This window comes from Dromiciops gliroides, chromosome 1 (assembly GCF_019393635.1).
Source record: "Dromiciops gliroides isolate mDroGli1 chromosome 1, mDroGli1.pri, whole genome shotgun sequence".
Classification (NCBI taxonomy): Eukaryota; Metazoa; Chordata; class Mammalia; order Microbiotheria; family Microbiotheriidae; genus Dromiciops; species Dromiciops gliroides.
Genome location: NC_057861.1, coordinates 349,618,061 through 349,631,000, shown reverse-complemented (window position 1 = coordinate 349,631,000; position 12,940 = coordinate 349,618,061). Strand labels below are relative to the sequence as shown.

The following is a 12,940-nucleotide window of genomic DNA, read 5'->3' as shown; positions in this document are numbered from 1 at the left end:
GGTTGTCAATATTGAATATTGAAATGGTTGTCAAAATGTTAATAAAATAAATTCATCGCCTCCAGGTTAAGAATCCATGCCTACTCACAGATGGGTAAAGTGGGAACAAAGTTGAGAAAAGAGATTAAGATTGGATAACAAAGACTGGGCGTCATCTGTATAGAGGTGGTAACTGAAGCAGAGGCTACTGAGATCATCAAAGAATTAGAGATATAATAATGCCCAAAGTCTTTGTGACAATTAGTAGGTGGGAGTCTGATGATGATCCAGCAAAGGAGATTGAGAAAGACCTGAAAAGAGCTTTTACTCAACTTAATAAGGTGTCAACACAGCTTAACAAAATGAGACATTAAGTTTATGTTCACATGGGGAACATCCTTTTGGAAAACCACTGGTCCAAGGGGAACTTATGGCTTTAATGTCTTCCAGTCTGGCAAACAGAGATAGAATAGCCCCCCAGGGACTCTCATTTCTTCTTACATTTCCTTCTGTCATAGCTCAGGAACCACATTTGTGGTAGGCTGAGTTCTGAGTGGGAAAGGCAAAATTTATAGCATGGTCGAGATGTCTCTTAATTCAGTTTGCATTAATTTATTTGCCTTTCTAAATTGACCTGTTAAGTTGGCTTTAGCTCTGAGAGTTATTTCTTTAGTTATTTTCCATGAAATCCTAGTCATTTTAAAACTTACTATTGCTATTATAGTTAGGAACTAGAGGGAAAGACAAATTTTACTTTATTTATGATAATTTCCCTAAATCTAGTTACTTTTCTCCAGATTTGCTTCACAAGACAAAGTTCTAGCTGAGTTCCAAATTAAAAATTTGAAATTTCCAGTGGGATCTTCAAACGGAAGTCCTGTCATCTTTGAAAAGCATTAAGCTATGCTTGAGAATGTGCGAAGCACTGACCAAATCAAGCTTTATAACTGTTACCTTTCTTGGGGTTTATGAGCTAAAACAGCTACTTCTGCCCAGTAATTCCTCTGCATTATCACTCTAACTGACTCACCTGAAAGTATGCATAATTGATGTATATACAGGCTCCAGTGAGCTGGTTATGTGCATTTAGGAAGACATAGCGCAATCACTTTCTGTTCTTAGACACTCCTGTCTACTTAACTTGGACTGTGTAATAGACTGAAAAATATGCCTCCTGAGACTGTTAGGCCCCCTTATTGAAAGGCTTCTCTTGGCCATTAGTTTGCACACTGCAGATAAAAGCATCTGACTGAACACAGTCCAATTCCACAAATAAAGGAATTATTTTAGAATTGGGGACTTCTCTTTCCCCACAAAGATCACACTTGTGTGTTCCTCCCCCACGCAATTGTCAAAAAGGTAAAAATAATTTAAGTTAAACCTTAATTTAAGTTAAACCAATGCGCAATTCATTGGTTTCTGGATTCTAAGTAGGTGACTAAATATAAAAATATTAAAGAATTATAAAGCACTGCTATCTCCTTTTAAGGAGCACTTATTTGTGAAAAAAACCCATGTGGTAATGATTTGGTAATAAAACCAAAACACAAGTTCCCCATATTAAAATTTTATACTAAATGTTTTACTTAGAAAGCATTTTGAATCAATATACCTTTCAATTGCTGCTCCAAGTGTATATAGGAAAAAAAACTAATTTAGATTAGACTAGAAAAATATATTTTCTTCAGTATTTGTGTTCAACTTTTTCAAAATACAGAATTATAAGCCTTTCCTTTTACAATTGTCTTGGAATTAGTGCTAGTACAATGAATCAAGAAGAAATTATCTTCCATTACCCAGTAATCCATACCGCAGATGAGAGAAGAAATCAGGTGGAAGAGTTTTGTCTCTAATTTTCTTAACAAACTTGACTGCTGTATCTGGTGGATCTCCAGTGCCAGTGGTAGAAATAACAACAACAAGTGGATCTGTTTCTGTTTTTAAATCATACTAAAAACACAAGGATATTCCTTTAGTAAAACATTTCTGTAATTATCACACTAAAGAATTTACATGAACAGTTTTCTCCTTGGCTTTGTCACACTTTTTGTGTCATATACATGAAGATACCAGTCCTACCTGCTCTGTTTCTACAAACTGATAATGCATGGGGTGATACTGAATACATCTGTTAAGGAAGAGCACTCAATAACAGGTCATTATGAGGTTTAAAAACTTCCTCTTACCTGTTGTTTTATATTTCAGGAATTGTGCAATATTACAAGGCTGAAACATTCAAATAATACTCTCAAATGTGTTTCTTTGATACAAAATCTTTTTATAAGGTAGAATTTAATTTAATAATAGATCTACTAAAGATATAAAGTCAGAAGAGGCTGAAAGAGTTTAGAGCATACTTCTGGTCAGTCCATAATCATCACGATCTTCCCATATTTAATCACAGAAAATTATCCTCCTCTCTCACTTGCTCAACTACCTTAAGTCAGGAAATAAGAATATTAAACTTATTTATATATCTCATTTATGTACTGTTTTTTCACTAACACTGGCACATAAAACTTTCTATAGATTCAATTATACAAACATTTAGGAAACACTTACTACTACTATGTGCAAAGCACTGTACTAGTCAGTAGGAGACACAAAAGTACCTAAGGTATGGTCCTCCTCCTCATGCAGCTTACAATGTAACTGGGGAAATACGACACAAACATAATACAAACTAGAAGATGAAGATCCAAGGAAGAAAAGCTCATTTCGGAATGGAAGGATCAGGCAACAAAGTCTGATAGCAAAGAGAGTTAGCAAGACAGACAATAGAAAAGCTCTCAAAATAAGACAAGATGGGGGCAGGGGTAGGGTGAGGGAAGGGAAAGCCAGAGAATTGCAATAGCCTTTGAAAGCACAAGGCATCTCTCTCTACTGTGTAGTGAATTCGGAGGACTTCAATCCAGTGCTATTGAAGGTATCTGTTAATTGCTGTCTTTCCCACTTAAAGGAGACCAAAATGACACCACTAAGTCAGGATCAATGTATACAGTGTGTCTGACTGTGGCTGATCAAACCAATATGAACTCAGAAAGCTCTACCACAGGTTGGGCACAAATAGCCTGTATAAACATTTTGGAAGGAGATGTTTCTAAATGTATGCATCTCACATTTGCTTTGCTCATAGAGCACAGTAACTTGCTTGATGCAGGCACACCATGCTGGAAGGTTCTGTGTCACTGTCTCCCATGTCTCACAGTTAATACCAAAGTATTGCTAAGGGGGCAGCTAGGTGGCACAGTGACTAAAGCACTGGCCCTGGATTCAGTAGGTCCTGAGTTCAAATCCGGCCTCAGAAACTTGGCACTTACTAGCTGTGTGACCCTGGGCAAGTCACTCATCACTCCACAAAAAAAAAAAAACAACAACAAAAAAAGAGAAGGACAAAGTACTGCTAAGGTAAGTGAACTTATCCACAGCATTCAAAATCTCTCCATTTGCTGTAACTGATGGTTTCAGGGACAGATGGTGTGGTGCTGACTAGTGGAGAACCTTTGTTTTCTTTGTATTAATTGGCAGGGCAAAATTAGCACAATCAGCAGAGAATCTTCATCTCAGCCTCACAGACTGCGCTGAAAGGCAATCATCTGTAAACAAAAAGTTGCGTACCAACTTTCCCTCCACTTTAGTCTTGGCTTGTAGCCTTTCCAATTTAAATAATTTACAGTGTGGTAGCTGACCATGATGCTATTTTTGTCCTTGTTGAAGGTTCTTTAACATAATTAAAATCATCATGCTAAAAAGCATGAGAGCAAGCACACAGCTCTGCTTCATTCCCCTGGTGACTTCGAAAGCACAAGAGCATTGTCTGTTATCCATGACCTGTATGAGTATGCTGTCAAGGAAGTGGGATACAATATTGATGAACTTCTCCAGGCAACTAAATTTTGTCATGATCTTCCAAAAGCCCTCACAACTGACACTATCAAAGGTCAGATCAACCAACGTGGACAGACCTCTGTTCTCCTTCTGGCATTTATTCTAGAGTTGTTGGGTAGCAAACACCATATCAACCATTCCTAAAACCTTTCTGAAGCTGCACTGGCTCTTGGGTAGATGACCACCTTCCAAGGGAAGGATCAGCCAAATAAGGACTCTGGCAATAATCTTGCCAGCAATGACTAAGAGAGAGATTTCCTTATAATTATCACAGGACAACCTATTTCCTTTTCCTTTATAGAGATAGACAATGGAAGCATACTTCATCTCCTGGAGGATAACCAACTTCCTCTTGCCTCAAACCTAGGAGATGTCAGTCAGCTTTTACATGAGTAGCGGACCCCTCTGCCTTGTAAATCTCTGTTGAGATGGAATCAATACCAGACGCTCTGCCACACTAGAGGAGCCTAATGACATTAAACCTCTTCTTCAGCTGGAATTTCAGCTAGAGAGGCAATGACTTCAACCTAAGGTATACAGGCAATGGCTTCAGCCTTGGTTGAGGATGGTCTGTTGAGAATAGTATGGAAGTGGTCAGCCCATGCCCCCAGGATCACGTCCCTACCACCAATCAGTGTGGCTCCATCAACACTAAATAGTTGAAATGCATCATAAGTCTTTGGCCCATAAATACTGCTCAGGGCATCATAGAAGCGCTTTGGATTGTTACTATCAATGTAAAATGAATTTCATCTGCCTTCTTACTGAGCCAAGAAACCTGCATCTCTCTAAGCTTCACTTGCACTTGACTTTTGATCGAGTTAAATGCTGTCTTCTTAGAGATAAACTATCTGCTGGTAAACCCTGGGGAGTTCTTGTTTTCTGATTTGCAAGTGTTTGAATTTCACCATCATTTTCATCAAAACAATCCTGATGTTTGAAAGTGTTCTGATTAGTAAATGCAGTGGTCTCTGAAAGTTACCCACAGAGTTACCAGTTGAAACATTGCAATAGCCCTTGAAAACACTGGGCATCTCTACTACCTAGTGGGTTTGTAGGACTTCAATCCAGTGCCATTGATAGCATAGGACAAAAGGCAAGGAAGACTACAAGATATTTTTGAAACATTTACATTAAAAGGGAGAAAAAAAGATAAAAATTAAAAAATTAAAAGTTCCGGTTATTAAAGAAACTTGGCTATTCAGAAGAACCCATCATCTCAAGAGTTCTGAGAGCCAAAATTTTCCCATACAAATTTCTGTCTAAAAGGTTTTAGGTAATTACTTCTGCATTTGATTAAAGTTAACTGTTACACAATAGGATAAAGTTCTTATAGTTAATATCTACACTATGAACAGGAAAATTTAAAGAAGCTCAAAATCCAGCATTTATTTGCTTTATAAAAGCAGAGGCATTAAGTTTTCCCCTTTCAAAAATTCTTAGGAAGTTATACATTACAAAAGGCACAATCCATTGTCTTGGTATCTCTAACTGTTATAAAGAATCTGTCCCCACCCAAGTTCATTTATTGCTTTTGAAACTAATATTTGGCTATTTAAAAAATAATAATAAAAAAGTTTTTTGAAAAGTAACAAAAGTAAGATTTCTCTATCTCAACTTGCTAAAGAGTTTGTTCTTTACTACCCGGACTAGGAAGTTAATTACCTTCTGTTTACATCTAGATGGAAAACAACTTATAGAGCAATTATATATACATATACAAATATATGTATACACATATATAAATATATATGTATTTGTGTGTATATGTATATGTGTATATACATATATATCACTATTTTTTTAACCTGTTTTTTAACAAAGCATATACACGCCTACAACAATATTCTAAAACTTCTTAGGAATGTGGTCTTCTAAAATGTCAATTTATTATAAATTTAATGTTGCTTCCCATGGTCTTTAAAAGTAAGTATATGGGCAGTAGATTGGTAAACAAAACATCCTGGGAAGCAGGATACTTGGGCTCTTCCTCACTTATATATTTATTCTCAAATGCAGCAAAGTTACTTGGTGATCTCTCACCTTGTCAGATTCACTCAAACAGTGAAGATCTGCAAAAAATCCATTTGCACCAGCTTTCTCACTTATTTCCTCTGCTATGGCTTTTGCCTGTCCACGTTGTGTAGCATAAAGCAACAAAAATCTCCTCATTGTTTCTTGGCCCATGTTAACAAATGAAGTGTACTGCAGAAAGGAAAAACAAAGCAGATTCACATTTTTTTTCTTTATAAACCAGTAACAGATGACAAACTACTTAAAGTCTGTGTCCATCAAGAACTGTAGAAACATGGGGGCAGCTAGGTGGCACAGTGGATAAAGCACCAGCCCTGGATTCAGGAGAACCTGAGTTCAGATCTGACCTCAGTCACTTGACACATTACTAGCTGTGTGACCTTGGGCAAGTCACTTAACCCTCATTGCCTCAAAAAAAAAAAAACCTGCAAAAACATTCATGTAGAATACCGACAAAAAGTCCAAATGGTTTATATTTGCGTTCATTTTTAGGACTCATGGAATTTTAGGGTTAAAAGAGATTTTAACCATCATCCAGCTGCATATTTCATTTTATGAATAAAAAAAAATGAAGCCAAGGGGTTAAAGTGACTTTTCCAACACCACAGAAGAAGCAAAGAGGACCCAGTTTTTTTTATTCCAAATCCAGTTCTTTTCCCAAGATGAATTAGTAGGCTTGGAATCAGGAAGACTTATCTTCATGAGCTCATAGCTGGCTTCAGATACTTCTGTGTGACCCTGGGCAAACTCTGTTTGCCTCAGTTCCTAATCTGTGTGAAGGTGAAAGATGAAATGACTAGAAAACAAAAGTTCAATCTTCTGAGCATATTGATTTATTAAGCAACGCAGGGCAATTGCCCAACAACCACAACCTGACCTCCTGAGTTTAGGATTGGACCCGGAATACAGGGGGAGACAGACATTAAAAACAATTAATCAAATAAAATCTAATTAGTTAAAAGAAAACAATTAAGCAGGATACAACATAATCTAGTTTCTAACTGGGGGAAAGATTAGGGACTTTCCCAGTTGAGAGAGGGAGAGTGAACAAGTGCAATTCCCTGAAATCAGAAAAAGAGGTGTCCCACTTCCCCCAAGGGTCTGTAAACAATCAAAGGAAGGTGGAAACAATGGATTGATCAGAAGGGACCAGTTTTCAGATGAGACATATGTGTTGTTTAAGATACATAATTGTGAGATGATCCTTGCATTGATTTTTGGATCTGACAGCTTCTAGTCATAACCTAGGTCTTTTTTAGTTAAAGGTCTCTAAGCAGCAGGTAGAAGTGGTCAAGTTTTCCAGTCAAGCAGGGCTATGTCCAAACAATGAAATAAGGGTCCCCCGACAATTCCCACAATGACAGAAACTGAACTAGATCCATAACTGAATAGAAAGGAAATTGGAAGAAAATTTCAGAATTGAATCAAAAGATGAAGTCAGTTATTTTCACTCAATTCCCATAATTAACTACTTGATCTCCTAATCCCCTCAATTTCCTCATCTGTAAAAAGGAAATGGCAAACTGTTCCAGTATTCTTGCCAAGAAAACTCCAAATGGGGTGAGGAAGAGTTACACAAGACTAAAAAGACTAAACAAACAACAATGACAACAACTCCTATAGGTTCTTCTAAAACCTTCTGGGCCCAACAAAAGGATTGATTATACAGCATCCATATGTGAGGAAGGCAGATATAATACATTACTCCTTATAGTCTTTATTGTAGGATTGGTGGAAAAGATGAAAATGTGATACAATTACTTACACTAAAGAACATCTCAGTTTTTATAGTGTAAAGCCTGTTTTGTTGGGTTAAAAACTTTAATTGTGAGAAAAGGAACATTCACAATTAAAATGGGAACAATCCTATCACCACACTCGAACACTGGCTATTCCTTTTCTGTAAAATTTAAAAAAATTCATAAAAATAAAGTTCTGCCTGGTTTCAATTCCATAGAAGATGGCCCTCCCAGAGTAAGTTCATCACTTCTAATCTCATCTTGCTAACTCAAGTTTTTGGATGTGCACCTCCCTCAGTCTCCTCTCCTCTCTAACTGGAGGGCTGCACAGAGGACAGAAATTGACCTTCCAGCTGATTCCACTTCCCATTTGCAGCTCTGATTTAAATTCCAGGGAACAAGATGCCCCCTAGCACCACCCAACACCACTGGTGGGCCTCCCACCATCCCTCTTTCCAGTTTCCTTGTGTGTGTTGAGTTCTCCCATTAGATTATAAACTTCTTGAGGGCAAGGACTATCTTTTTCTTATTTGTATCCCTAGTGCTTTCCACATAGTAGGTAGGCATTTAATAAAGGTTTATTGAATTGAATTTAAATAGTTTCACTTTTCTTCACACAGCTAAACAATTTAATCCTGAAATAAAAATGTTGCTGAGGTGTACAGACTAGTTTTAATATTTAATTCATTTTTGCACATCTTCAAATATAAAAGATTTAAATTTTCTTTCCAAAACAAAACAAATGGTAGAATAAAACTCTAAATTCTTTATTCTTATCAATTACACACTGTTACTTAACCTGGGAGGAATTCCTATTTGAAGATACAAAGGAAATAGTCATGGCTCTCTATTGATGACATTATTCTACATTTCATTTTCACATCCCTAGACACACTGGTGTGGGGAGTGAAGCGGGGAAAATACTTCTTGCTTCTCCCTATCAATTCCTGACTCTCACTTTTTTCTTCTATCAAAATTCCCTCCCTTCATCCAAATTATGGTGGCTGTAGTGTGACCTCCCTCTTCCCCCCTACAACCCCCAGGTCATTTTTCCCTCTTGTCTCAAAAAGTTCAGCACCTGTCCTTATACAAGAGAAATTTAATATTCACATGGATGATCCCTCAGATTTCCTAGCCTAATTAAGTCTTCTAAAATCCTACTCCTTAATTTCCCATCAGGTGCACATAAAGATGGCTTCACTAGGTATCACCACTACCTACTTAATAAATAGAAACCCCAACATTACTCTCTCTCATCATAACCTCCTATTACTCCATCTCTCCCTATGCTTCATTCCTCTTATAACTGTTCTTCTACCTTACTCAGACCCCCAATCTCTCTAGATATATTACTCTCTCAGGCCATTACCCAGCTCTGATTTCACTCAACTCCCTCTCCAACCTCAATTTAAATATTAGCAGCCTCAACTCTACACTCTCATTCTCTGCTATTGGATATGCTTCACCTCAGTCCTGCCACATCTGCTTTCTCCTCTTCTACTCAGGAGCCTCTACTCTCAACTGGACAAACTCTTTCAAGTTGCTAAGCATGTATAATACAAATTTATGTTATCCAACTGAAACAAGTCCCTAAGTACAGCAAGGCAATCATTTTTCTCCTCCCTTCTTGATTCTGTTTCACGTTCCCATCAAAGCTACTACAAATCTTTTCTCCTTAAGTCTCCCAAAACCAGCTTCCCCCTTCCTCCCAACTAATGACCTTGTGTTGGTTTTTTTTTTTTAAACTTCACTGAGGAAACTGAAGCTACTCCCTCTTTTCCCATTCTTTGCATTACACAATCTCACAATCTCACTGTCGCTTCCTTCCCCACTCCCTGTCTCTAATACTGAGATGGCACATCTCCTTACCAAGGCCAGCTTCTCTATATGTGCACTTCATCCCATCCCCTCCCGTCCTCTCCAGCAAATTATATCCTCAATCATACCTCCCCACCCCATCCCGAGACTTTACCATGCAATCCTACTGACTTCAAACATACCCATATTCCCCATTCTTAAAAAACCTTCACTAGACCCTAACACAGCCTCAAACTATTATTGCCCTATATCTCTCCTCCCTTTCTTAGCCCAACTCATTGAAAAAGTCATCACTGCCTCTACTTCCTTTTCTTATTCCTTAATCCTTTGCTATTTGGCTTCTGACCTCATCACAACTGAAACTGCTCTCTCAAAAATTACCAGTGAGCTTTTAATTGCCATATATAATGGTCTTTTTTCAGTCTTCATCCATCTAGACCTATCTGCAACATTGGCACTGATCACTAGCTGTTCGGGACAGCTCAGAAGCACACTGGATAGAGAAGAAAAGTCTAATTATGATCAAACTGATCTGGTTAGTTTCTTGACTCTTTGGAGAGCAAGTCATCTCTTGAGCTAGTTGCTATACAAAATATATTAGGAGGGGAGAAATGATAGTGGTAGGAATCCTGGCCTCCTACTTGTAGACCAAGATTTTCAAGGATAGAAAGTAGCATACTTAGTCCAAGAAGCATGCATCAAAGGTAAACAAAGCCTTTTTTCCAAATAGAAGTAATCAACAATTCCATCAAACTTCTAATTAATCTTTAAAAGTTGCCTTCAGATCTTTCCATTCTTCAAATAAAACTGCATTCTCAAGAACCAGAATGCAAGATAAACTATTTCTTATTCACTTTTCTTAGTAAAGTACACACATGCATATATGTACATATATGTATATATCATGTATGACTAAATGTTTTGATGTTTTTTATCTTTTAATTGAATAAATAAAAAATTTAAATACATGTCACATAAATATAAAACTAAAGATGGGTTAAACCTGTTTTTGCAGGGATCTAACTTCCAAATACCATTGTTTTTATGGAAAAGTCAATTAACATTTATTAAGTGCCTACTATGGGACAGGCACTGTGCTAAGGGCACTAAGAGACAAAACACAAGTCTCTGCTCTTAAAGAATCCATAGTTTAATGGAGGAGACAACAAGCAACTATTTACAAACAAAATACGGACTAAATTGGAGATAATCAATATAGGGAAGGAATTAAGGGGAGAATCAGAAAAGGCTTTCTTTGGATGGTGGGATCTTAGCTACATCTTTAAGGAAATCAGGAAAGGAAGGAAGCAGATCAATTCAGGTATGGGGGACAGCTAGCAAAATTTTCAGGAGTCAGGAGACAAGGGTCTTGTGGAAGGAAAAGCAAAAAAGCCACTGTCACTTGATCAAGTACTTGAAGTAAGAAGAATGGAAAGGGGGAGGGGACGGCAGATCATAAAGGGTGTGGAATGCCAGAGGATTACATAGTTGATCCTGAAGGTAAGGGATTTATGGATGACATGGTTAGATTTGTGATTTAGGAAGTTCACTTTGACAGCTAATTGGAGGATGTTCTGAAGTACAGTAGTAGTATAACTGTCAGAAGAGAAAAGGAAGGATATGTGAGATGTTACAATGGTAAATCAACAGGCTTGGGGGAATGAGAAAAAGTGAGGAATTAGAAATGACACCTAGTTTTGTGAGCCTGGATAACTGGTAGGATGGTGTTATCTATAATAGCAATACAGAAATTGGGTAGAAGAGAGGGTAGGGGGTGGGTAGATAGGGAGGAAGATTAGTTCAGTTTTAGACATACTGTATTTAAGACATTTATGAAATATCCAGTTCGGGATGTCTAACAGGTAAGTAGAAATGTGAAGGTCAAGAGAAGCAGGGAGAAACAGATCTGAGAACCAGGTCAATAGAGATATTAATTTAATCCATGGGAGCTAATGAGTTCACCAAGCAAAATAGTATACAGAGAAAAGAGGGCCCATGATAGAACATCATGGGATACTCTCAGTAGTAGGAATGACCCAAATGAAGATCCAGTATAAGAGACCGAGGGGGAGTTGGTCACTTTGGAGAACAAGGACAGAACAATATTAGGATAACTGGAAAACCTAATGAGAATATCCAGAAGAAGAGGTGACTGACAACATCAGAGTCTTTAGAGAGTTCAAGAAAGATTGGATTGTTGCTGTTCAGTGGTGTCCAACTCTTCGTGACCCCATGGACCATATCTCACCAATACTGTCCATGGGGTTTTCTTGGCAAAGATACTGGGGCGAATTGTCACTTCCTTCTCCAGTGGATGAAGGTATGCAGAGGTTAAGTGACCTGCCTAGGGTCACACTAGCAAAAAGATTACAACTTGCTTAAGGCTCAGATGATGGTTAGCATTTTTTTTGTAGGAATAAAGTATTTCTAAATTAAAGTATGTACATTTTTAAAACATAGAACTATTACCCACTTAATAGACTATAGTACAGTATAAACAAGTTTTATATGGACTGGGGAACCAAAAAATGTGTTACTTGTTTTCTTGATGTATTTGTTTTATTGCCTGGGACTGAAGCAGACTAAGGTATGCCAGTATTTATGTAGTGAGTGCAAGATCGTGAGCGTGTGTGCATGTCGTTCAGTTCACGTCCAACTCTTCTTGACTCTATTTAGGGTTTTCTTGGCAAAGATAATGTAATGGTTTGCCATTTCCTTCTCCAACTGAGGTCTTCCTGACTCTAGGCCCTGGGGTCTATCCCCTTTATTACGTAGCTACCTTATTTCTATATCTCCATCCGTCAGTCTGTCCATCTATCCATCTTACCTAAATAAAACTTTCATTTATGGGCTTGGATTCAAATCCTAGTCTGCTGCTGCTGACTTCGGTCATATTTAGGGCCTCAGTCAACAACAATTCCTTATCTATAAATAGCAGGTCTCGATGATTTGTAGGGTACCTTCCAGCATTAAAGGTTAAGAACTGTCATGTTCTCCTGACCTTTCCTGGGCTGGGATTACAGCAGGTGGCGAGTTGTGTGAGCCAGGAGTGAGAAAAGAACAAGAGAATAAAATTAAGGGGGCGGGGGGGGGGGGGGACAGGTATTATAAAATGAGATAAAAAAAGGTAAAGACAAAAAGGTCGGAATTCAGGGGCACAGCAAAGACCACATTCAAATTAATGTGGAAAGCACGGGGTGGGGGTGGGGGGGAGAACAAAGACGACGACGACTCGGAGGAAGAGGTAACTCAGAAAACCACGTTTCCCACAAGGCCATGAGAATGCCACAAGTCCCACAATGCCTCTGGGTTCCCCTACTTAGAAAAGCCCCCCCCACCCCCCCACCCCCGGAAGCAATGTCCACCTGCGTCGCAGGGCACTGGGCCCCTGCTACTGGGGCACCTCCCGAGGCTCCAGAGCTTGATAGCCCAGCCTTCCGACCTACTGCAGCCCAATCCTGACCCTTCGCGTCCGCAGCGAA

At 38.4% G+C, this 12,940-nt stretch overlaps 1 protein-coding gene across 4 annotated transcripts in view; it reads right to left on the bottom strand.

Moving 5' to 3' along the window:
* Positions 1–12,940, bottom strand: part of MTRR (5-methyltetrahydrofolate-homocysteine methyltransferase reductase) — a 45,217-nt gene that overhangs the window by 31,948 nt on the left and 329 nt on the right. For 2 of the 4 annotated variants that reach the window (XM_043977591.1, XM_043977593.1), the window contains exons 2-3: positions 5,911–6,072; positions 1,776–1,929 (exon numbers count right to left, since the gene is read on the bottom strand). The exons of 1 other annotated variant lie outside the window; for it this stretch is intronic. In XM_043977591.1, the coding sequence (XP_043833526.1) occupies positions 1,776–1,929; positions 5,911–6,054 (298 nt within the window). In that variant the 5' untranslated portion in view covers positions 6,055–6,072. Of the gene's footprint in view, positions 1–1,775; positions 1,930–5,910; positions 6,073–12,823; positions 12,897–12,940 lie in introns of those variants that run through there. One more of the 4 variants, XM_043977592.1, reaches the window with a different exon arrangement.